The sequence below is a fragment of the Rhamphochromis longiceps genome, linkage group LG5, assembly GCF_057381845.1.
Source record: "Rhamphochromis longiceps isolate RC_006_pf linkage group LG5, R_longiceps_female_GT1.1, whole genome shotgun sequence".
Lineage (NCBI taxonomy): Eukaryota > Metazoa > Chordata > Actinopteri > Cichliformes > Cichlidae > Rhamphochromis > Rhamphochromis longiceps.
Window position 1 is genome coordinate 34,120,662 of NC_140561.1, and position 26,881 is coordinate 34,147,542.

The window sequence follows — 26,881 nt, forward strand, 5'->3', positions numbered from 1 at the left end:
TTACCTCTGCTGTACTAATGTGTATAATAACATGTAATGATAAAAGACAAGGACCCCTGTGCTGAGACTCTAGAGAATCTTAATGTTTATTTATTTGTAGATAAAGGGCAGGGTTGGTAAAACAATAAATAACTGAAACAGCCCTGGTGAAACAGTACAAACAAAATACACCAGAGACATACTTTTACTCAAGGGGTGAGCTGCAGAACCAACAGCTGGTGCTGTGTTCACAGGCAATAAAACCCAACACAGAGTATTCTAAAGAGATAACACAGAGGGTTACATTCGAGGGCATCACTCAGGTGGATAAGATAGTACTGATGGATCAATTTGTCTACTGATTGGCTACACTGACCTGCCCACCCCCCCAAGAGGAAATGTTGCCAAGAACAAAAAAACTAGATAACTCCAGTGACCCTCTGGGAGTCTGCAGTCTGATCAACACCATGGCCAACACTCATACCATGTTTTCATTTCCTTATATAAATGAGATGGAAAACATGGCACATTGTTTATGTTTGGGAGCAAATGTATTTCCATTTATTCTTCTTTGTGTCTTGAAATATCTGTAGTAGTTTAATACTGAATGTTGAATACCGATCTAGATTGATATTAACACATGGGTCTGGGGGAAGATTTACAATATATGTTTTGAATTAGTGTTTTGTGGTAAAAATTGCAAATAAACAAACCACCCTGTTTCCTCCCTCCCAAGTTATAGAAGATAAGCCAGTTGGTAATCTAAATATTTCTTAATGTCACAAAATCCTGTGCAGACCAAAACAAAACAAAATGTCAAACTGTTTATTAATACTGTCTGACTTTCCAGCTCTGTCTGTGGCACTCCATAGTCCTTGTGTTTCTTGTAGATGATGCAGACCTTTAAAACTCATCAGGTCGCATTGTTTTTGTTTTGTTTTTTGAAAAACAAAACAAAAAAAAGGCCAAATCATTTCTTAAAATAGCTGGGTACTGCATTTTTGAGCAATTACAGCAACAGAGTTTATTATAATGAAGTAAGGGAGCATTAATGTGGCTTATTTTGTTGGGTTATTTTCTGCAACCAAAACAGGCTTAATACACCTTGGTACTTATTTGGCAGGTCTCTGGAAATCTATTCTCTAACACAATTTTCCCAAAGATATTCCTTAACTTTGCATTCTGATAAAGGTTATGAGTACTGGTCCAAAATTTCCCTGAGGTGACCCTTCATGCATTATCAGAAGGAACCGCTCTGATCAGGATAGAAATTTTCATCAAAGTAAAGGTGATCACTCGGCCCTGTACTTATTTGCAGTGACCCTTGCAGCGACCTCTCACTCCCTCAGACACACACACACACTATAACAAAGTTACTGAATTCATCACTGTAGAGATCAAAGTTAGTTTAGTTTTTGATCAGAGATATCAAAGCTCTGTTTTATGTTATGGGATTTGCTGAATTTATAAATCTATAGAGAATCTCCAGTTTAATCCTTAAAAATAAAGATGCTCTGCTTCAAAATGTAAATGTGTGTTTTATCTGCAAGATGGATTCAATCAATGAAACCAAAACTATAAATGGGGAAAAACTGTTATACGAGGAAGTGTTCCACAACGAGACAAGGAAAAAGAGCAAATGAAGCAAACATATAATGATTGTTATCTACCAATAAAACCAATGATGATCTTTAATGATTATTTGTACTCTCAATGATTATGCACTAGAAATATTTTTAGCCTTCAGTTGCTGCAGAAGCTAAATTAATAGCTCTGAAAATACCCACATTGACATCGTTAAGTTTATCTCTATACTAGGAGTGAGTGTTGTATAGGCACCTGCATCTCACACTAAGTAGCTGTTCTTCTATCACTTGTGTCTCGCTCATTACAGACATTTTAGTATTAAACTTCCCTATCAGCTCTGCTTCACAGGGAGTGAGAGTCTCACAGAATTTGTTTGAGGTTAAAGTATGACACTTGAGCTGCCTCTTCACTGGTGGGGAGCTTTGCAGTGTCCCTGTGGCAGCTGTGCAAAAACCACATGGGGCATGCTGCAGAATTATCAGTGTCCTGAGAGGGTTAGACTGCTTAGTGTGATCAAAGGATAAGGAGGGCATGAGTGACTGAAGAAAAAAAGTGAGACTTGTCTTTTAACTGGGAATGAAGGAGATGTAAAACTGATATTGATTAATGTTGAGAGGAGAGGGGAGGTAGAGCAGGGACCCATTTCGCTGGCTGTGTGTTTCGCCTCTGTATTAACGATGTGAGCGGAACAGCACAGAGAAAGTAATGCAGATAAACCGCGCATGTGCTCTCACATCCAACCATCTATTTTTATACTGCTCACCCTAAACAGCGTTCCAGGGTGACTAGGGGGGTTTTCAGCCTTCTCTGGGTAAGAGATGGGGAATATATTGGACAGCTTGCCCTTTTATTACAAAAAGGATTTTGTAAAAAGTAATTGAATTCATTGTGGAAATAGATTAAATTATTTTAGGAAGCAGAAAATCTCTGATCAGTGGTGTGATGGAGAGTTTAAATAGTTTAAAATTTAAAGCCTACCCTTGAGTTGATTCCAAGCGTGAGAACATGAAAAAGACGATACAACTAATACAACTATTAATCAGTAAATAGCAATTACATTTAATTAGTTAGAAATTTGACTGGGGTAGGTTTTGAAATCTGTTTGCTAATATGATGTAACCAAATAGGTTATTTGCATATACACTAATTGGCCACTTTAATAGGTGCACCTGAGTTGGACTCCACTTCAGCCTAATCCAGGTCAACCCCAATCCTGGACTGGGTTTGCCTCGAGAACTGCCCTAATTCTTCATATTCAACAAGGTGACAGGAAACATTGCTCTGAGATTCTGGTCCATATTGACATAATAGCATCACACAGTTGCTCCAGATTTGTCAACTGCACAACCATCCAGCAAATCTTTGTTTCACCACATCCCAATGCAGCTCACTATTAGATTAGATCTAGAGACTCTGGAGGCATTTTGAGGACAATGGATTCTTTGTCATGTTCAAGAGACACGTTTGAGATGAGCTTTGTGACATGGAACATTATCCAACTGCAAGCAGCCATCAGAAGATGGGTAGACTGCGGTCAAAAAGGGATAAACACAGACAATATTCAGGAAGGCTGTGGGGTTTAAACATTGTTCAGTTGGTTCTGAGGGGCTCAAAAGGTACCATTTGTTGGTTACACTGTTGTTTATTACATTGTTGTGACTTATCAATGGCTTTGTGGGTGATAAAACCAGCTGTGACATGTTTATTGAACATTAATACAGTATAGTTGTAAAATGATTTTTTTTTTTTTTTAAATCAGTGTTAATATTGAAATTACATTTGCTTGAAGTTGCATTTTAATTATTTGCTTCAATAACCAATTTTTGGAGTTTTCTTTTTTGAGTATTAATCCAATAACAGTTTTTTAAATGTGATATCATATTTGTTATCATTTTTGATATTTTTTTAATATACTTTAAATTACTATTTCTGTTTGACTGAAAACATACACACAACAGCACATTTTTAGTCCGACATGAATTGAGACTTTAGCTCTACAATCACGTATAGGAAAATTCACAGAAAATGTGAAATGAAGGTGCGTGACACATGTCAGCAGCGTCACATTAACTTAAAAGATGGTCCGATTGCCTCAGTGGATTGGATGGCCTGCAGCCGGTCGTAAGCTGAAAAATAGGTCAAAGGTTTTGTGCCCACACTGTCTGTCACATAATGTCTTGTGTTTCACCTCAGTGGAAGACACCCACACTCAGCTTCTGCTTTGCTTAATCTAAAAGGATTTCTCTGAAAGCAAAACGCCAGCTTGGAAAAGTTGTGCGAGAGTGCCAAAATGCCAATGAGGAGTTAGCTACAAAGAGAGACAGAAGGAAAAAGGGAAACTGTCTTATGGAGAAGAGACAATACAAAGTTAGTGTGGGTGGCCTGCCAAGACTGAGAGAGAAATATCACTCTCACACCCACTCTGGCTCACAGGATTCCCCATGGCATAAGCATGGCGGCCAAACTGTGACAATCTCTGTCCAATCAAGGCCCTGTGGCCCTTAATTACTGAGCCGTAACCTCCAACAATAATTCATGCATTTTCAAAAGCTCATGAGATAATCTGAGACTTAAAACCCCTTTGGTCTGCAGTGAGGAGCTGGAGATCTAGCAAATGAAAGATGGCTAACAGAAGGAGACCTTTGCTGATTTGGAGGCTAGCACTCTCTCGGATTGAAGTAGCTGCCGAAAATAGCTTGCACCTCAAGAGGATAGTTGTTGCATGATAATGTTTAGGAAAAAGTTTACTTGTGAAAGCTGTATATCGGCATGTCCAAAAGTATCAGATAACCACATAGTCACAAAAAACTGTTCTAGCCTGTATATGGTTGAGGTTTGTTAAGGTGGCTTTTAATATTGATATTGATCATTTGTAGTTCATTAGTTCACATCGGTTCTGACAGTATAATGTCTTTCTTGTTATTAAGCCGTATTTGTTTGAACAATTATATGAAGGGGAGGCACCAACTGTGGAATTTTCAACCAATACCAATGTTTTATATAAATTTTTTTTTTTTTTTATGTTTAAGAAATTTTGTGACTTTAACTTGTTGTATTTGTGGCATCCTATTAGAGTACTACATTCGGATTCAGTGAGCTCTTTAAAACAACCTATTCTTTCACAAATGTTTAGAAAAACTGACTACATCCTTGGTGCTTGGTCTGTGGCAATGAGACTGAAAACACCTGATTTAAAAGATTAAGAGATGTTTAGTATAATGCAGGTCTGTCCATTTTTATTTTTGAAAATCATTCACTGCATAACAGTAAACTCTACTTTTAAATAGAGTCAGGTTTTGGCATGGCTTAGGTTTTGATTTAGTTACTCTCTGTCCTATGGCAAAATTGGTTTAACTTACTTTTTGTCATGTTTAAAAAGACTCTAGTTTACTAATGCATTAACCTAGAATTTAACCAAATTACTTACTGAAATATACTGAAAAATATGGAAGTAAGTTAAGAAGCTCTATAGCATCAAGTATTTTTTTCAACCAACAATATGGAAATTATTGTGTGAGTATCAGCAGCTCATTCCCTGCTGTGTGCTTATTAACTTGCAAAGCCTAATTGAATTCTATGCAGCTCTATCATTAGCTTATCCCTAGTAATTAGTCTATTGTAAATCTTAATTGAACACACCTGCTTTTAATAATGGCTAATGCACATACAGGAGATTTACATAGAAACAGCTTTAAGACTTCATGCATGTGAGCAGACAGCCGAAGTTAGGATTGGCACGTTGTATCTCCTTAGACCCCACCTCCTCACAGCAATTAACAATCACAAAAACCTCTGGAACAACCTGAGCCAGGATTAATAAACTCCTATCACGAGTTATTACATTGAGCCCATAAGGGGATTATCCCTGTCCTGTGAATGGATGTCTCTATTTCCTGCTTCTTTGGGTCTTCTAAATTGAACCAGGCAATAAATACTGAATTCAGAGTTGGACACTCAGTCAAGAAGGTAAGGAATACAAAAAATTGATCAAATTGGAAGAACTGTTTAAAGCAACTAATGAAAAATAGCATGAGGCATATTTTTAAAATTTGTAGAATAGAAATGCAGGCCCAAAACATAATGCTCACGAAAATCACACAGAGGGAACTCTACTACTCCTTCAGAAGATATAAGAAAGACTCTTCATTTTTAACAGATGAGATTTCCCAGAAGAGAAGACCTTGCACTCCAGATATTAGAATTGATTTGGTCCTCTGCAGCGATCCAGATATTTACTTTCTAGCTAATTGCAAGAGGCAACACCATTCAGTACATAAAAAATAAGACTCACTGAGGAGCAATGCATTTTCTTCTGTCTTTTGGACTGATGCCACACCCTTCGTTTAAAAGGTTTAGCTCATTCCAAGTAGCGTGAACACAATTGTCTTATCTAAAAGCTGCCATCCAGAGTGGGGATGACACAGAAGACAAGTGTTGAGAAGATAAGTTTTCCTGACTATTGGCACACATCAGTAGTATCTTCATCAAGTTACTTTATAAATTAGTTTCAAGATGGATTTTTTTTTTTTTTGCTATAATTGTGCATATTAATTGTCTAGAACAGGCACTGAATATGCAACTTTATCATCGGCCTTCTTTAAACAAGTGTCAGAGACAAACTCACAAGTAGATAATTCTTTAAGCTGGATCCACTCATGGAAACCGCTCATGCCTTTAAATGAATACAGTTTTCTTAATTGCATGATGTGGCTGATAGAGCTACAGATTTTTTGCCTGATTGAGTCGTTTAAATCTACTTGTAAAATCTTTTTTCTGTCTCAAACATGATTGCTTGACTACATGGATACTAATACTGGACTCAACCTTGTCCTTGACATGGTGACCAAACCAAATGAATGACTGCAGATCATTACATATATCACTTACCACGATTTGAATTATTTCATGAATTCTTTTAACCAATTAATACTTATAAAACCACACACATGCATCTGTCTATGTCTTTCAGATCAGGAGCGAATCGGAAAGGACTCGCAATATGAGCAGGAAGGAAAGGTACAGTTTGTTATTGATGCCGTCTATGCAATGGCTCATGCCTTGCACAACATGCACAAGGAGCTGTGCCCGGGCAAGGTTGGTCTCTGCGCTAAAATGGACCCCATAAATGGCACTCATCTGCTGAAGCATATTCGTCGTCTCAACTTTTCAGGTCAGTTAAAGACACTCAAATATACACTTTTAGGGTCATTTGGTATTAGTTTTGAATTGACAACATCTTATGTCAATTAAAGTTTATTAGAATAAGTTTTATGAATCAGTGATGGGTTACATCACGTGTTACAGGGCCCTTTTTGGCAGCTGTCATTCTCGTATTTAAGTGGCACATTCTGTTACCAAATGCAAGTTTTTATGTTAAAAGGCTAACTGGTAATTCGAAAAGCCTTTTTGAAAAACCCTTGTGGCAGAGCTGAAAGGGTTTTGAGAAGCAGGTGTTTTTTGAGAAACAAATGCTTTAGTGGTCCTCAACCGCCCGCTTATAAATGGTTAAAAAAAGAAGAAAAAAAGTGGTATGGAGAGAATGGACAGATCAATCCAGGTTTGAAGTCTTTGGATAAAAGGTCTGTGAGGCTGTGAATGCTAAAAAGAGATGATTCTTCTCTTCTTTCAATTGCAGAACAATGTTTTATATATGACTGCTATATATTTCCCACTGACTTTGTAGGAAACTCAATGTACATTTTCTACAAACTTCACATTTTTCATGTTAAATGTGAAGTTTTAAGGTTGAAAATGTGTGCTGTGAAAGATGCAAGCAATGTAGGATTACAAACATACATTGCTTATAGAAGTTCAATGGCCATCCGAGGTCTGTGTTTGAGGGTTAAAATGATAAGTACTTGACTTTCACATTATTAGAATTATTTTTTTTCGACACAACCATACAGTTTGAAGAACATTGTCTTACATTGAGATGCCATATATGGCTCCCGACCCAGCACACAACTTACTTTCCCCCCTCTACTGTATGACCTATTTCCCAACTCTTTATGTAGCATTACATTAAACCCAGTTATCAGTCAAGTTCATATTCATGACTGGCATATTAATAATTGACTGCTTTCACACAAAGAGCAGTGATCCAGAGTTTCATTATATAGTCAGCCTTTTTAAAGCAAAGCTGTTTAACGCAATTATAATTCTTTCATAGAGACTTGAGTATGCAGTGTTTGCACAGATAAATTATTCATTTGAACTCATGCTCTTCAAGCTAATTTGTCATTTTAATATCTAGTTATTACATTGGCAGAATGTCAATTTAATGTTTAATTCACATTTGGGAAGTAAATTTATATTTTTAATTTCAAAATAATTTTATTGGGTGATTCTGCAGGTTTTGGTATCATTAAACCTGCTTTTGAACATACAGTCAACATTTTGGGGTTATGACATAGTCTTTAGCTGCATTGCCCAAAGTCAGTTTTAGATGCATTGTTAAATCCATGTTTACAAGCTTGAAACAACCTACTTATAAAAAATAGCACTAGAGCACTACTAGGTTGCCACATAGACCCTAAGTGTGGCAATAAATGGGGACACTTTTTTTTTTATTGGCCTAAAAAGCTTTTACTTAAGTGGTGTCAGTAATCACTACTGACTTCTGTGCTGAGTTATCTGGGCCAAAATGTTGCTTGTTAGAGTAAAGCAGTGTAAACTCCTGAAATCTGCTACCACTATTACAATGCCATAGTTGATGAATTGAAATCATAACTGAGCACAATTACGCCACTGATGGACATAAAGCTAGTTCCTTGTAATACTTCAGCAGGAGTCAGTGGTTTTTAGGCAACAAGCACCATGCCTGCGGCATTATTACCAAAGCAGGACTGTGTACAGTATTCAGTAAAATGTAATTTTTACTTTCGCAAATATAGTACTGTGCAAAAGTTTCAAGTCACCCCCCTTTACTTTTTTACAATTGTTTTACTTTCAAGGAAATAGATTTTCTTGTAATTCGTTAAAGTGGTTTTGAGCAATAGTTCTCCAGGTGTTCTTGAGGTCTATCAAAGTGTGAGGTTTTTGGTTTGTTTTGTTTTTTAGCTTTTTTTTTGACATTGTCTGCTTTTTTTTAGTCATATTAAAATCATTCAAGCACTGAAAAGGAGTCATTAGCTGAAAACTTGGCATGGTTTGCAGTGTGTCCTTAAAAAAAGGGGGAAATTGGACAAATAGATGACAAAAGAAGTGGTCAGCCTAAAGAAAATTGATCTACAACAGTTGCACTGTATCTGAAACTTGTGTCCTTAACAAATTGGGGGAAAAAATCCAACAAAGATGTGACACAGGACCTGAGAAACGCATCTGGCCCTTGAGTTGATCCATCTATTTTTTCACCGAAGCCTAATCAGAAATGGTCTTAGTGGAAGAGTGGCTATCAAGAAGGCTTTCTTAAGGAGGAGAAACAGGGAGAAAAGGCTGACGAATGTCAAGTCACGCAAGAACTGGACTGGAAATCAATGTCTAAAAGTCTTATGGAGGGATGCATCCAAATGTAATATTTTTAAACTAAATCGTTATCAATATGTACGAGGTTAGGAGAGAGGTACATCACTGAGTGTCTGCAGCTATCTATAGAAGATGGTGAAGGTTCTGTCATGGTTTGGTAGTGCATTTCAGTAAATGGTGTTGGGGATCCTGTCAAAATTAATGGAATGATAAATGCAGGTCAGATTTTGATCCACCAAGCAATTTGATTGGCAGTGACCAAATTTTTAGATAAACTTTTCTATTTATTTCTACTTTTCTATTTTCTATAGCTTTTCTGGTCAGAGGGCCTGGTGGCGCCAGTGTCCGGCAGCCTCGCCTCTGTCAGTGTGCCCCAGGGTGGCTGTGGCTACAGTGTACCTTGCCATCACCTGTGTGTGAATGTGTGTGAATGGGTAGATGACTGGATGTGTAAAGTGCTTTGGGGTCCTTAGGGACTAGTAAAGCACTATATAAATACAGGCCATTTACCATTTTTACCATTTATCTGTCTATTTCGAACATCTGGGCGATCATGGCTCAAAAGTGTGGAGTTCGCCTTGTAATCGGAAGGTTGCCGGTTCGAGCCCCGGCTCGGACAGTCTCGGTCGTTGTGTCCTTGGGCAAGACACTTCACCTACCGCCTACTGGTGTTGGCCAGAAGGGCTGATGGCGCAATATGGCAGCCTCGCTTCTGTCAGTGTACCCCAGGGCAGCTGTGGCTACAACTGTAGCTTGCCTCTACCAGTGTGTGAATGGGTGGATGACTGGGTGTGTAAAGCGCTTTGGGGTCCCTAGGGGGGACAGGTAAAAGCGCTATACAAATACAGACCATTTACCATGCAAATATAAATAAAATTACAAGCAAAGTTTTCATGAATATCACCATCTACACAACGTTTATGCTTGAAACCTTTTTCAGCATAATAATGATTCAAAACACGCTGCCAATGCAATACTTTGATAGATAACACATACAATGGACGTTATCACTCGTGGATTAGTCTCCCTAGAGCCCGGATCTCAGAATTGTTGAAGCAGTGTGGGTTCATGTTGAAAGAGAACAAAAGGCAGGCAATTCCTGAGGACAACTTCAAGGCAGCCTGCCTAAGAGAATTCAGGATCATTAGAATTGTAGACACTCTGTCTTTGTCTTAAATACAGTATATCTTGATATCTGGAGTACAAGGTCTTCTCCTCTGGGAAATACAGTAAGAAATGAGGAGTGATTCAAGAGTTTTGCACAAGAGCAACCTTTTTAAAATCTTATTACATAATTCCTCAACACAATTTTTAGCATCAGTTCAGCTCTTTTCACCCTATTTATGATATATTGATGTAAAGTACTGATTACAATCTCCTGGCTTAGTAGTAAATCAGGTGCCCTTAGCACTGCTCCACACCAGCTGAGCTGCTCAGGATCCAATAATGTTAGATAAAAACAACTCGCAACATGCAGTATGTTGTTGAAAGTGGTTCTCGTGATCTGATGTGAAACAGCTTCTGTAGTTTTCTTTTCATCCCAGACAAACAGGTTCTGATAGTTTCTGTCTAGACAAATCATGTTTATGTCATTGTCTAGACAGTGATGTGTCCAATTTCGTATGCTGTATATAGACCAGTAAGCCTGGAGGTTCAAAGGCAACCACTCTTGAATTTAATGCAACTTCTGTTTCTCCCTTTTAGAGCTGATGTTTGGATGCTCCTACAAGAAATGACATTTTCGACCATGGGAAACAAGACATTGAATTAAAATTGACATATTGAATATATAAGAACTGTATGATGGAATAGCATGTTAGTAATGTGTGTGCATTATAAGTGCATCCACAATCATTTCAAACATTTATTTAATTGGGCTGTTTGTAAAGTAATGATTGAGAGATGCTCTCTGTAAAAATTGGTTTCAACAGGGTTTTAGCCTGTGAGCAGGGACAGAAAACTCCTGTGCAGTAAGCACTTTTGAGCTGAATTTTGTTCTTAGCAGGGAGACTATATTCACACCATCAGACCAGAGGGGTTGCCTTGAGGTTACGCTACACTTCATCTAATTGCATCAGCTCACAGTAGTATATTGAACTTGTCCAGATACATAAAACAGCCCAACAGCTGAGACTGTACTTACTGGCCAGTGTACAAAAACTTCAAAGATAATATTTATCTCTGTGTTGGGATATTAGCATGTTACTCAGCAGTAAATACACTGAGCAGTTGTCCTGCTTCTTCCTACAAATTGACAGAAATGTATGTGAAAGTAGGTCATTCTTTGTTGTGATGAATCATTCTTGAGGCCGAGCCAGCAAGAATCTATTGTTACACATTTCTGTTTATTGTAAGCAGTTTCAGCAGATATCTTCTAAAAATAATTCTAATTTCTTCCTCTGCAGACCTGCATAGTTAAGTCCATACACAGCTCAAATGCACTCTGTCTTACATTACAGATGTTGAAACTGGTAAAGGTCAACAAGTTCCTTTAAATACAAAGATGTACTAAACCTGCTCCTCATGTGCCAGGAAAATACATAAATGCATCAATATCTGAGCAGACTGTCATGGGCTCAACAAGGGACACAGTAGCTGATGACAGATAACCTTTTAGAAAATATTAAAAGAAAAGTCAAAAAACATTTATTTCTATTGGTCTGTGGCGTCTGTGCTTTCTCGAAAAAGCTTTTATTCTTTTGTATTTTCCCACACAGATGTATCTGGGGATGTAACTGTGTCTCCTCTTTTGTAAATCACCAACTTCACAAGTGCTGATTATTGGTTCATTCAGTAGCAGCTGGAGCTGCAGCCCACAAAGCGAAAGAATCAAACACCTTCAATCTATCTTTATCCACTGTTTGACACTTTAGAGCTTTCCTTTTCTTGCTCCTTTTCAGCAATGCATGTATCTAATGGTTGTTGAGGCTTCAGTGGGCCACAGTTGAATGGAGCTTCCTGTCAGTGTTTCATGGCTCTTGCAATCACATCAGGGGGAGGTGTTTTTGTTCTACCTCTGACTGAAAAGCAGTGGCCTTTCCACTGTCTTTCTTTTTTTTTTCTTTTTTTTTTTTCTTTTTTTTTTTTTGGCCTGTCCCGTTTGGCTCTTTTGCCATCAGAATTATTGTCTAAAGGCAAAGAAAGATGCCCAACGGATTTACTTTACCAAACTGACCATCCCAGCCTTGCCTTAATGGTCCATTTGATTCACCTTTTATTGTTTATTTTATTTTCACTTACTGAATACGGGACAGACTTGACTGGGGGAAAGAAGGGGAGAAAGAAAGAGGGAAAGAGAAACAGCTGAGAAGAGGGACGGGGGAGAAGGGCAAAAGACAAAAACCAACAGAACGGGCAGAGAAAAAAAAATGCATATATCAATCACCTGGATCACCTGCTGAGAAAGAAAAAAGAAAACAAGCAGAAGAGAACAAGAGTAATAGAATAAACAACATCACAATGATATATGGGAATATGACAGTAAATACTAAATGTTAAACATTATTGTGCAGCACATAAGATCAACAGAACACAGTGTGCTTTGAGGTAGGAGCCAAAAAGGGTGTAGTTTGTGGGTGTGATCACCCGTGTGTACACCTGTGAGCATGGACGCGCTTGTTTTTTGTTTTTTAAAAGGTTCCTTCATGTAATAATCTGCTAGAGGGTGTGGGGGGGCCACAGCCCCGTCCTCCAGGGCGTGAAGCAGGTGTGGAGGAGATCAAAACTCCAGACATCCAGAGGCCCCCAGAACACAAGAGACCAAGGAAGACCAACAGAGGGGCAGCTGCGCCACTGTCCCGGAAAGAGCTGAGGAGAGTCCCAGATGAGGGCTCACTCAGCAGCCGCGGAGCAGAAGCCAGGGGGAGTTGCAGTGACGCGCCCGTGAGCTCCGCCGGCAGCCAGCTGCGCCTGAGTGACCGAGCCCCAGGCCGAGAGGCCGGGGGCACCCCACCTCCGAAGTGGCCCGAGCGAGCCCCAGGCTCCAGGCCCCGATAAGCGGCCGCCAAGGAGTGAGCCGGTGTGTACCTGGACGCCCATCCCCGGACACAAAGAACCACCAACGCACCGATGTCTGAGGGGGTCCGCCACTGGCAGGGGAAGTGGTGGTAGGGGGAGATAGGCCTCCAAACCTTGGAGGGCCTGAGATGTCCCCAGAGAGGTGGCGTCTGACACCCAACCTGACATATAGACACAGACATACAGGCACACACAGACACAAACATCCATTCCCACCCTCATGCTCTCATATGCACTTACTCCACACTCAACCAACGTGGAGACAGACATAAAGAGACGTTGTACACACGATCACACTCCCCAAGCGTACTCTACAAACCGGGTCTAGGTGCCCCCGCCCCTGGAGGGGGGAACTGCACCCAGACCCAGGTGGTGTTTCCCTTTTCCCTGCGGTGGGGGGAGGCAGACCGCCCCGACTCCGCAGCAGCAGGAAGGCTCCACACTCCAGACCGCAGTCGGACGGCCAACTCCTCCTCCTAGTCCTAGCCCCCCTGCTCCAGCAGGTCGCAGAGAACGGGGGTGAGAGAAGACTCCAAACCTCCCTCCACCCGCTCATTGTAATGTTGATGCATGTGTGTTCTAAGGTGCATTTAAAACCCAGGAGGGCATGGAGCTACCTGCCAGAGAGCAGCAGGTAAGCGCATGGTCCCTCCTGCTAGCCCTCAATGTCTACGTGTATTTAAAATTGAGAGGTGGGCAACGATGCCAGGGGTGAGGTGTACACCCTGATGGTAATTTGGACTCCGTGTATCGTGCCCACCCCCAAGATCCTATATGTATGTGTAATGAGAGTGTGAGTAATGTGAATGTCTAAGTTGTGGGATAAAATTGAGGAAGAGGCAGCCAGAAGGGGACAGAGGGGGGGGGGTAGCCTCCTCTGCACCCTGGTGACATACCCCTACTCCAAGGCCCTGCATGTGTGGGTGGTTGTGGTGGAGCGGGAAGAGGGAGGCAGCTGGAGATGGGGAGGGAAGGAAGGGAGGGGCAAGTGACCCCTCCCTGGGGCCAGCTCCCCCGCTGACCCCAGTAGGCACCCCCATACTCCGCGACCCGCCAGGGAAGGGGGGCCCAGGCCCATCCAGACCGGGCCCAGTGCAGCAGCGCCGCCCGGCCCCACAGAGCCCGGGACAGTCCACCCAACCCCACCACAGAGAAAACTGCACCCACCCCACCATCCACTCATCTTCCAGACTACATAAGACAATAAACACCCAGGCTGAGATCTTCCTCCACCTCTCCTGTATCTCCCCCTCCTGCAGAGGGAGCTCCTGAGGAGAGGAAAGCTCCTGCAAGATGTGACAATCTCCCCCACCAGTTGAAGAGCCCCCCAGGTGGCTCGACGCACCGGCGGCACGCTGCTCCAGGGCTGGGCCCCCATGCACCCACCCGCCCACAACCCCGGCAACACACCAACCAGGACCCAAGCCCCCGAGGCCCGGTCCACTGTCTTTCTCACCAGGGACAGCAGTTATGAGTGTGGAATAAAGGCACGCTCTCAGGTTTTTCCATTTTTCCACACTTCTCTTTCTTCTCAAGGATGTGCAAGATCTTCATTGTTGCATAGCACAAAAGCTAATTCTATACTGACATATTTTTTTGCATGTGCAGTATGTCTGGGGTTTTTTTGTATTCGGCATCATACTCAATCATGTTATTGACAAAAGATCCCCCCATATCTTATAGGAACAGACATTATCTTAAAAAAAGATCTATTTATCATTCTCTACTATCAACTTCTGTCCCCTCAGATGAGCAGTACATCCTGTTGTTTACAGAGTCTGTGTCTAATACAGAAGCTATAACAGTAAAGAAAATGTTGAAATACCAGCTGGGGTTGTTATTTATCTTTATTTGAAACAACTTTAATTCTACCAGAAATAGGCCTTCTTTAATGCTAGTGCTTGTAACCGTTTGATGAACCGCTCTCATTTTAAAATCGTATTCAGGGTGACTGTAGGAGGTGTGACCTCGTGGCTATGGTGTGTTGCAGGTAATGTGGAAACACAGAGAATGACTGACCACCACTCAGTGTAGTGTGGACAGCGTCAAAGAGCTCGTAGTCAGAGCTAACCAGGCATGAGGAGCTACTGTCAGACTGTGTTTCTCCTCTGGAAAGATGGAGAGTGCGGTGGAGCTTTGTCAGCCAATGGAAACACATTTAAAGTCCTTTGAGAGTGTTCCTGTGCACGCACCTTAGTTGTACTATAGCTGAACTGCTTTTCAGACGAGAGTGGCTTTTCTGTGTTCTTGTTTGTAAGGCAGTGTCAGTACATGGCCACATAACACAATTTTGTCTCTTCATCAGCCCTAAATAATTTGTTGCGCATTGGAAGTGCAGTGTTTACTTGTGTTTTTCTGGCTAGAACTGCTGAGTCAGCAGAAGACGATAAACTGAACAAACCAGTTTTAGAGCAGCGGGGTGTGGCAGTGGAAAGCTGGCAGATGTTGCTCGGAAACACAGACAGAGGGAGAGACTATGCTCGTGAAGAGAATCTCTGAAGTTGCTTTACACTGATGACTTTTCATTGTGAAAGTTTTGAAGTAGGATTCAAAAACACTTCTCATCATTCCATATGAAAGCACTGTTTTCATTCACTTACTATTCTAGTGAGTGTTTTTGGGTCTTTTTGCATCTTTCTGAGCCTAGATTAAATGAGTCAATACAACAATAGCAACACTTGCAGCACACTGAAAGCTCAAAAGGTATATTCATGCTTTTACATGCTTTTAAAACAGCTGCACGTCAGGTTGTATTGACAATATTTTATGGTGCTCCCAAATAAGGCAGAGACAGACTAAATGAAAGCTGTGTTTCTGTTTTATAAAGAGAAAATGTTTAGTGTGATATAGCTGCTGTTGCACTGATGAAAATAGTGCTGTGAGATTCCACATTATGCTAAATTTACCATGCTAGCTCTAACATTACTGTTTTTTCACTCCTCTGATGCTTTTTGCATGTCCTTCATTTGTTTGTGTTGGGTAATATTTAAATACTGGCTTTTATGTGACAATTTGCAGTGTTTTAAAATATCTACACTCTCTTAGCAGATCCAAAACCCAGATGTGTTGTGGTGATTTGAATATATACATTTTCACATATTATAGGGTTTTTAAAAGCAACCACTTGCATGCTTTCAGAACATTTTAGGGCCAGTTTAAGAGTACTTGCAGATAGTGAACGTGTATATGCTATGACTGAGCAATCATGTACAGGTCATGCCTGTGACTGAATGGCTTAAAGAGTGAAAGTGGATCCATGCCAAATTCGACATTGTGTCTGGGTACAGGTCATTAAGAGTTAATGACCAGCTGTCATGTTGTTGTCATTCACTGAGGTGTTCTGGTTGTGCATCGATGCAGAACAAGCACATGCTGGATTAATGATCATATCATGGCAATTATTAAAGAGTTTATGTATACATTTACTCGGGATTGTCACAACAGTGCAAGACAGAAAGAGGTCAAAATCATTAAATATTACATATAATTACTAGCACCTCATTAACCCCAAACGAGCAGCCTGAGGTACACACTTGTGCTACCCCCAGGCTACAGTTCACAGCACAATGGAGCCATGGAACAGTCCTCTGTGCAAATAAATCTTTCCTGGACTTGAGAGTTGACTATTTAGACAAGCAGTTTAGGGGATGAGAAATCTAATTTCTTAGCTGCAACTGAAAACTGACCATAGTGCCGCAAAATAAACTACCTTCCTGCACACTTAAGATTGTATTTCCCCATTTTTCTTTAATTTTGTTTCATTATAGAAAAATAAGTGGCCAATATTTTGTTAAATTTTGTTGATATCCTGTTCTAGTCCCAAAGTATTTGGCCCCCCATACTGCATTATTCTAGAAAAGCTATGTCTAGTTAGCATTTAGAAAGCTAGCGTTATATCATGTGATAGCAAGGTCATTTATAGTCATTTGAAAAGAAAAGTACACCACATGATTAAATAACTTGTGGAACCAACTTCATCAGCAATAAGTAATCTCTGTAAAATTACTGTACAACATCTTTACAATATCTGTAGAACATTGCTTAAGTTGATTTTGGTTTGCAGGCACTTGTTTATACAAATGTTTCTCAAGGGCCCACCACAGCGTTTCAGTCAGGTTGAATTGGGAGCTTTTGACTGGGTCAACACCTTGATTCTTTTCTTTTTCACCCATCCTGTTGTAGATTTGCTTGTGTGCTTGTAGTCATTGCGCTTTTGTTTGGCCCATTTTTCAATAAGCTTTAGCTGTCAGAAAAATGACCTCGCATTTGACTCTGGAATATTTTCACATATAGATGAGTTCAGTCGACCTAGTGACTGCAAGGTGCACAGGTCCTGTGGCTCAAAAACAACCCAGTATTATCACCACCGTGCTTGACAGCTAGCATGAAGTGTTTGTTCTGATATGTGTTTGGTTTTCAGCAAGTGCATGCTGTACATTAAGGCCAACCATCTCTACTATGGACCCACCTGTCTAAAGGACATCGCTTCACAAGTCTTATGGGTTGATTAGGTTCAGCTTTACATATTTAAGCTGTGCTGCTGTGTTCTTTATAGAGAAAAGACTTTTCCCCTTTTTCTCCTTCTTATTAAGAAATACTTGCTCAGTCTTTTTCTAATTGTACTGTTATGAAGCTTTTATAGAGTTGGTCACACTTGCTGACGATCAGTTAATCAACTGCTTTGATTAGCACCCAGCTGCTTCTTACTCTTAGTTTTTGGCTGGACTTCATATTCCTCACATTTGACTCCTCGCATTAGTTTCTTGAATTCTCCAGATTTCCAATATTAAAAGTTACATGGTGTGAAAATGCTTTAGTTGTCAAGATCCAAAAGTATTCAACTGTACAAACACTGTTCTTGCTGATGTCTCTTTTAGTGCATCTAACCACATTGCTCCATGCTATTCAAAGTCAATGTAGCACAAGGAATTTGGGGCTTAATGCACCCTGTCTCTATTGTGTGTCCCACATACATACTAAAACCAACATCATTGTTTTTATATTTATAATGACCCAACAGAAAAATAAAGAATAGTCCATTTAAATGTTATTACAAAATAATATATAAATAAAATCACTGCAAAACTGCTTTGTTTTTGTATATGTGCATAAAAGAGAAGATTAACAGTTGCTCAGAGACTCAATAAGAGATCAGTCAGTCTATGAAAGGATTTAATTTGCAAAGCAAGCATAACCAAAAGGCCCACAAGGCTTTACATACAACTATATCAGACGCATTGCCGTATCATTCTCTTAAAGCTGCCAGTGACATTCATGGTCCGTTTTCCTCTTTCACTGAAGGTGTCCATAGGAGCGCTTGATCTCATAGTCTATATCCAAGCTTTTAAGGCTTTGGCTTGAGGTTATGTGTTCAACCATGACAGCGTAGGCAGACAACCATGACACTGGAAGGCAGATAGCTTTAATCTTTTTGAAATTCCGCTGGTCATTAGTGAAAATAAAACAAGCTTTGCATGATTAAAATCTCTGAACAAAAATGTCATAGCTTACTAATACTGGCGATGTTCTTAATATTTTTATATAAAAACTGCCTCTGTGGTTCATAAAGTCACTGTAATCCTCCCATGATCAGTAACTGCTTTGTGATGTGGGCGGCATTGTCACAAGGCTGAGTAAAACAGTAATGCTTTAATCCAACAGGGCTGACTCATCGAGATGTGGATTACAGTGCCGCTTCCCCAGAATTGAAACAAAAAGCAAGGACAAAAAAAATTCTCATCAGCAGAAAATCCATCAGCAGCAATTGGCCAGGTTTACCTTTTTCGTCTTAACTGAGATTTTAATTGTCTTTGGGAGACTTAATGTTAAACCACAAGTGGCCTAAATTAAAATAAAATAAAATAAAATAAAAAGAAGCATTTACGCCATTCTCTGGCCAAGGAAGACCATTCTATGAATACCATACTGTGATTAACATACTTATCATAAAACAGGAACACAGGAATATTATTTAGAGTCATTATTGGAAAGATAAATTATAGCCCACCTTAGTTGACAGAAAAATCAGTACAAAATGCGGTCAGTACTCTATCTCTGAACTTCCTGCTCAACTCCAACTGTTTACAGCCAGTTTGCTGTAAGAAGAAGGCAGGCTCTTAAGGTTTCTTGTGTGCAGTGAGATGCACTGATAATGGATTTTTCTTAAAAAAAAAAAACCCACAGAAACAAAACAAAGTGATAAAAGAGAACCATGAAAATTCTAATTCTAATTGTCAGATTCCTATGTATTTTTTATTTATTCTACCATATATGGGTTTAATTGCCAAGATCGATAAGCTTAGGAAACTGGAAAATTTGATTATGTTTAAGATGAGAACTCTGATAAACACACACTGCTGTCTTCACTTTACTTGGTTCTTTCAGATTCTGTTTTGTTGTGTTTAAGAAGTTTGCATGTTGACATATCTGTCCTACCACTTTTAGCCAGTGCAAACTACAATGGAAAAATAACATTTGTCTCAATTTCCATTCTCTGGTAGCTACATGTGCAGGATCGTTATGTATTTACACTTAATCCCACCTACAGCCAAGTAGAAATGTAGTGGAAGCAACTGTCAACTAGCCAAAAGCTAAAAACAGAAGTCACCATTGCTTTCAGTTATTGAACTCAGTGAAAATGTGGTCAGTAATCCAAGACTGGATGGTTCATTCAGAACTTTGCTGGTCTTTGATGGATCTCCACCTCCTCCACACCCTTACTTTCCACATATTGATGAATTATTGTACACTATAAAATCACCCATGAGCACAAGAACTGAAAAATTGTAAAAAAGCACACACAGAACACAAAAAAACAGATAATGATGATAAATATTTTTGTTCTCTCACTCAGGCATAGCTGGCAACCCAGTGCTCTTCAATGAAAACGGAGATGCCCCTGGACGCTATGAGATCTACCAATACCAGATCAGAAACCGAACAGCCGAGTACAAAATTATTGGTCACTGGGCGGATCAACTCCATCTGAATGTGAGCACTGGCATTTTCTATTCTGTGTCCCCTACAACTTATGTTTGTGTCAGTGTTTGCAATGAAAATCCTCCGAAAGGTTACTTCAGCTCTGCAGCTGCATGTTAGATCTCTAACCCCTCTAAACCATTTCACAGTGCTCAGTTCTATCTTCAAAGGTGTAAATATCCAGGGGGCACTTTAAATGATTAACAGAATGGACTGTGATGAAAAGAAAGCCACGGGAGCTTACGGACAGACATATTTAATATCAGACAGCAGACGGCATCACTGACTTCCAAAAACAATACTGTGGGCAGGCAGTGTGATGAAGTAACAGTATTATAACAGTAAATTACATAAAGGACTCAAACAAATTATGTTTTCACAAAATGAAGAGGGGGCCTTGGGCAGGCAAATGAGTTCAATTGAACACATGAGGCCGGCTGAGGGGAGCTTTGTCTTCTTCACCTCTTTCAACAACATGTGCTGAAAGAAAAAAAGAAAGGTAAGGTATTTGTAGGCACCTACTGTAAAATGTGCCAGCAGTATTTAATTAGTGTTATTTGAGTTCTCAATTAAATACACATTTAAAGACAAATTTACTGCCTTTGAATGAACTGGCACAATTAAATAAAACCGATAACATTAAAGGGAGTAGACCTTGTTTCAAATGATGAATTTAATTTATCCTCCAAAGTATGCTTAGGAAACTGTAAAATCCACAAAGGGGAATAATATTTTGAAATGAGACATCTCTTTCTACTTTGATTGATTAATTTTTAACACAAAAAATTGCCAAAGCCAAAAAAAAAAAAAATACAGGAATTGTGCCATTAGTTCACTGCAGGACAAACATTGCGTTTCTCTTTTCCTCTCAGACTTGCCCTTCAGAAAAGTTGACTTACCACTGAAAGATTTTGCTGAATGTATGAGGAATACTTGAATAGTTTGCCTTTTTTCAACTTCTCACCCAAATAAATACAGAGAACCAAAAACACGAATTCTCCTTGGCTTCCAGAGCTTCTGATGACCATTTTGGATCAATAAAGCACCCTTTTGTACCTATCTCAGCTGTATGCAATTCAGTGAGCTTTGTACACTAAAAATCTTTTCTCAGATGTTTCTTCTCTCTCTCTATCTGTCCATTCATCCCTTTCCACATTCCTCTGCCTCCCTCATAGGTTCGTTCAATGCAGTGGCCCGGTGGTGTCCGTCAGATCCCTTCCTCAATCTGCAGCCAGGCCTGTCGCCCTGGTGAGCGCAAGAAGATTGTGAAGGGCATCCCTTGCTGTTGGCACTGCGAACGCTGCGATGGCTATCAATACCAGGCAGACACCTACACGTGTAAGATGTGTCACTTTGATTTGAGGCCCAATGAGAATCACACAGGCTGCGTTCCAATCCCCATTGTTAAGCTGGAGTGGAGCTCTCCGTGGGCAGTCATCCCTGTGTTTGTTGCAGTCATTGGCATCATGGCCACTTTGTTTGTGGTGGTCACATTCGTTCGCTACAATGACACTCCAATTGTGAAAGCATCAGGCCGGGAGCTAAGCTATGTCCTGCTAACTGGCATTTTTCTCTGCTATGCCACAACGTTCCTGATGATCTCTGCCCCTGATGTCGTAATCTGCTCCCTTCGTCGGATCTTCTTGGGTCTGGGGATGAGCATTAGTTATGCTGCTCTGCTTACCAAAACCAATCGTATTTACCGCATCTTCGAGCAGGGTAGTATGTCTGTGAGCGCGCCAAAGTTCATTTCTCCAGCCTCACAGCTAGTCATCACGTTCACCCTAGCCTCGGTGCAGCTGGTCGGGGTGTGCATCTGGTTTGTTGTGGATCCCTCCAAAGCTATTATTGACTATGAGGACCAGAGAACCTCTAACCCAGCGATGGCTCGTGGTGTGCTCAAGTGTGACATCTCTGACCTGTCCCTCATCTGCCTGCTTGGCTATAGTATGCTGCTCATGGTCACTTGCACAGTGTATGCCATTAAAACCAGAGGGGTGCCGGAGACCTTCAATGAGGCCAAACCAATTGGTTTTACTATGTACACCACCTGCATTATTTGGCTAGCATTCATCCCAATCTTCTTTGGCACATCACAATCAACAGAAAAGGTAAGCTTACAACTAATACTGGAGTGCAATTTGTATTTTTTGCCTGTCAGTTTCTTTTAAGAAATGCTTAGACATGCAGCTACACAAAACTATCTTTAACACCTATTAGCGTGGCTTTTGGCATTCATATTTCTTGACATTTACTTAGAAGACAAAAATAACCTCACAAATAATTGTACGCTGGTGACCATGTAAAGCAGAAGTAGTCTTATCATAACAAACCCATAGCGGGTTTACAGACTGACTTCAACCAGTATTACCTGGTTTCCCTAGTTTCCTTTAACAATTGTCTTTATCTTGGTTTATTAGAATATCGCAATTATCAAGAAAGACATGAAACAAAGATTATAGAAAAGATTTTCTCTACTGCTCTATCCAGTTATTCAACCTCTTGTGGGCGGTGGGGTGACCATTGGGTTAAGCCTTCCTGCAGTATTAAGCATTTATAATTAGATCCACCAAGTCTGCTGAATTAAAGTGCTGTTTGAATGTTAAATATGTATCTAATTATATACTTAATATAATGAAAAGGCTAAATTATGGTTCTACTCAGTTTTCCTTACTGCTGTTCTGTAATTTTTAAACATTTTGTGAAGTACCAGTAATTATAAAAACCAAGAACTTAAAAAGAGGATGCTTGTGAATACAGAATCTGCAACGTGTACACATAAAGTAATGTAAATGTTTCTGTAATAACTCTGAAGGCAACTCACAAGCCTGTGACTCACATATATGTGACAGCTGTATGCCACAGTGCATTAGGGAACCATGAGCTGTTTACATAAACACAAGCTCACACTCTTATTCCCATGTCAAATCAATGTGCCCGACCTCTTGAACCATAGACCTGGACTGTGTTCAGCAGGAGCACTGAGGTCAAGAGGGATCCAAATGGGACATGGAAATGAAGGTTGGGCTTGGACCTCACATTCAGAGGAGAAAGTCTGGGGACAAAGCCAAAGGGGTACAACAATGACACAATAGCAATGTGTTGATGCAGTTGAAAGAGGTGTTTTGGCAGTGTAACAAAAGGGGCTTGATGGCTACAAGAGAGGGCAGTGGTGAGACAAAAAAACAAAAAAGCCCTAAAACTGGCACGGACACTATCAGCAGTGCCAGCATGGGTCTGACAGATGCAACAAATTAATCCTTACCTTCTTCCATTTGGGATTAAACAAAACAATACATCAAAATGCTGGCCTGGAAACTGGCTGTGATAGTTAGCTTGGTGGGAAGAAAAGTGTGTATTGTGGTTCAGAGCACACCCCGCCCCCTCCCAATTTCTGTAGTTTGCGGCATTGCAGAAAATCTGCATATGACTGTAGCCAATTGTATTATATTTATGCATTATGTGATTGGCAGTACAATGACTTATTTTCATATGCTGCATGTTGCATTAATACTATGAAGTCCAAGCTACAGGCTTTCTCTTACCCCAAATGTTAACTAGCATGAACAGAAAAAGTGCAGACAACAGCATTTAGATGCTGAAAACTGAGAGACCAGTTGAGTTTCACACATATTGCTTGATTAATGTTACATTTCCTCAATATAGTCAGAGGGGAAAAACAACCATCAGCTGTCGTCACTATACATTTTTCATTATCATACACGTAGCATACATAGTAAAGAAGAATTGGTCCAAGTGCAAAGCCCACATTATTTTTTAATGTGAGTGTTGCACATCTGAAGTCGCATGTCAACACCAGCCGCGGAGATCAGCGAGTTCTTTGTTTAATCATTCCATCTCCTCTCTCTGAAGATGAAAGAGAATTATACAATCACAGAGAGATTGAACAGCTTTTTTAGAGGATGAGGTAATCCATTAGCTAGCCTGGCTTTGAATAGTAAAATAGAAGTGAAAAAAAAAATCTTTGAAGGGTATGTGAAGTCCTACTTTTTGTTCCTTACCTCAGATGAATTTAATTTACAAACCCTGAAAACTTTTCTCACCCAGTCTTAATATAAAACACTTTTCTTGATCTAAATTACATGAGTCACTTATTAATTATTATTTCCTGTGGAAAACTGTACACACTATGGCTGGAGGACAGTTTTACTTTTATCATTTAGAAAACTTTTACTTTGGCCCTGAGCTATGTTAAGGTAAAGCACAAAATGGAACACAAAATGGAAGTTTAGCTTCAGGGAAATGTCCTACATTTTTTTCTTTCCTCATTTGAGAGAGAATAATCATATTTAATATATAACCCAAAAGGGCTGTTGAGTGTTGAGTCTGAAAAACTTAATTTAAGTTACTCTCCAATATGGTTTGTAGCTTTGTCAGACCACACAGCATACTGCTACTGCAAATGTTTTTTTGGTTTCTTTTTTTGTTTTTTTTACCAAGCATTTAGAAATAATGGGAACAAAGATCGGATGTAACTTAATGAATCAGAATGAGTTTTGTCCCTTGAGAGCAAGAGCCCGTATTAAGATATTGCTGTAGAAAAATACATAAAAGTCTTAAGAAGGCAGAGGTCAAAGCAGATGAATGTCCACAGAACATGGAAACATTGGTTTCTTGTAACGAAGGCTACATCCTCACTAGCCTGGATAGATTTGAAAAGGCGTTTTCGTCTGGAAACGCCTCGTGTCCACACTATCGTTTTCAGTCGTTTTCACAGAGTTGTCAGTCCACACTGAAACGGCCAAAACCGCTTATGTTCCAATACTGCACATGCGTGAAACGCAAGACGATTCGATCTGCCTCATTTCTGTCTGTTGTTTATTTACTTTCCGGCCCTTTGAAACGTCGTGGCAAAATGTTGAGGAAAAGCACCAAGTTTTTTAAACGGACTAACGATGAGGTGGAGTTGTTGCTGCGAGTACCAAAAGAGTACGAAGTTGCAAAAGCCAGTGAGAATTAAGAATTTGAAGAAAAGCTATCTGAAGCATTTACACAGTGGGGGGGGAAAGGGATTGGGCATCTCTTGGATTTATGTAAGCATCTTGCGTGTAGCTCCAAAAGTTGATTCTATTCATCTGGACGTAGCGTTTTGTGGGAGAAACGTTTCGTCACTCATCGAAGTGACTTCTTCAGTCTCGACTGGTTGTTACATTTACAAAAGTCTAACTTGTAATTTGAACAAAAATAATTTCATGTTTCTAGGTTGAACGTAATTAAATCATGTAGGATCTGTATGAAATTCAACAACTTAATTTGTTCTTGTTGAGATGACATGATACAATCTAGTAAGAGTGGTTAGTTGCTGGACTCATGAAATTCACAAGATTGCATGACATTTCAAACTGTAGGAAAATCACTGGCGTTTTAAGAGACAGACAACTACACACACACCACGTGTATGCTATCGCTATTTATTGTGGTTTAACCTGTCATGGACAAAAACGTACAGAAAATTTGAGAGCAAACAAAGCAACCGCTGTATAATGCCCTCTGCTATCTTAATTTAACTGGTCACTGGAATTGCATCACATGACTAAAATGTGTCATCGTTTTCAAAAAGTCTCAGTTTTTGCTGTCCACAATGCAACGCAAAAGCACCGTTTTCAAATGTATGTGTTTTCGAGAGTGTTTCAAAACACTGCGTTTTCCGTGAGGGAAAGCGCCATCTCAGTGTGGACGGAAGGTCAAAACGGAGAGAAAATGATGCGTTTTCAAACGAAAACCTATTAGGATGGCTGCTGTGTTTGCTTCGGATTACTCCTCACCACCCACCCGACCCTGTGGCTTGTCACGTGTTCCATAATGTTGTGCTGTGGACATTTATGTGCTTTTTTTGTGCAGAGGAGTTTTTTTGTTTCCTGCTCTCATGCTGTCCTCCCAGGAGCCCAGCATGAGTAGAGGTCTCTTTTTTTCCTCTTGTACTTTCCCATTGTAGTGAATATTTCTGTGTTTTTTTTTTCTGTAATGCTACCGATCTCCGACCTTTATCCCCATGTGATGTCAGTGTTGTGTGTGTAAGGTCGGGGGGGGGGGTCCTATTTCACTGCAGGGCAACCTGCACGTAGCGAATAAAGCCTTGATTGATTGATTGATTAGTGTGGATGTAGCCAGAGATATACCAATACCTTGAAGACAAATGACACCCTAAATTATTTTTACGGTGCGTTCACACTGAACGCGATAGACGCGACCAGAGCATCAGGTATACATGCAAAGTAATTTATTAAGGAAATTTTTAAAGAAGAAAAGGCAGGAACGCTCTTTAGAGGTTTGTGGGTGGCTCTTAAAAGAGCCGTTGTGGGGAAGTCACTGGGACTTCAAATGAGCTTATATTAGCACAGGTATCGATAAAGGACTGCCGTTTTAAACACTTTTACTAACCGCAGGCAGACGGACAGGTGTTTAGGTGGGCGATGCTTGGACTGACGCTCAACAGCAGCTCCTCAAACTGGGCGAGGGAAAGATGGTGGTACCGCTGAAAGCGTCCGTCATGCAGACGCAGCTCCTGGAGCAAGTGGTGAAACTCACCAAACTGCTCACGTTTCTAGAGGACCTGATGGACCCAGGTACAGCGAGGATGTCCTTTATGCCGCTGTTCTGCTCTCCACAGTAAATAGAGAAGAGAGACTCTCTCTTCAAAGGCTAGATCGACAGCTGCCATCTGGCACTATTTCCTTCCACATTTCCGCTTCATGTGCGTGAAAATTGCATGTTTTGAAGTGCAGCCAATTCGCGTTGGTCGTGCGTCGAGGTGCGAATGTGCACGTGACCAGCTAGGGGCGTCTGGCGCTTTTTGGTCGCGTCTATCGCATTCGGTGTGAGTCCCAAACATGCT

General features: G+C 40.3%; 1 protein-coding gene across 3 annotated transcripts in view; it reads left to right on the forward strand.

Annotated features, from left to right (window-relative positions):
- LOC146670422 (metabotropic glutamate receptor 4-like) overlaps positions 1-26,881 on the forward strand; it is a 198,278-nt gene that overhangs the window by 156,770 nt on the left and 14,627 nt on the right. For all 3 annotated transcript variants that reach the window (XR_014911783.1, XR_014911784.1, XM_085407328.1), the window contains exons 7-9: positions 6,536-6,736; positions 19,901-20,037; positions 21,201-22,136. Coding sequence is in view for 1 of the 3 variants with exons in the window: in XM_085407328.1 (XP_085263454.1) it covers positions 6,536-6,736; positions 19,901-20,037; positions 21,201-22,136 (1,274 nt within the window). In the remaining 2 variants the exon portion in view is untranslated. The remainder of the gene's footprint in view (positions 1-6,535; positions 6,737-19,900; positions 20,038-21,200; positions 22,137-26,881) is intronic.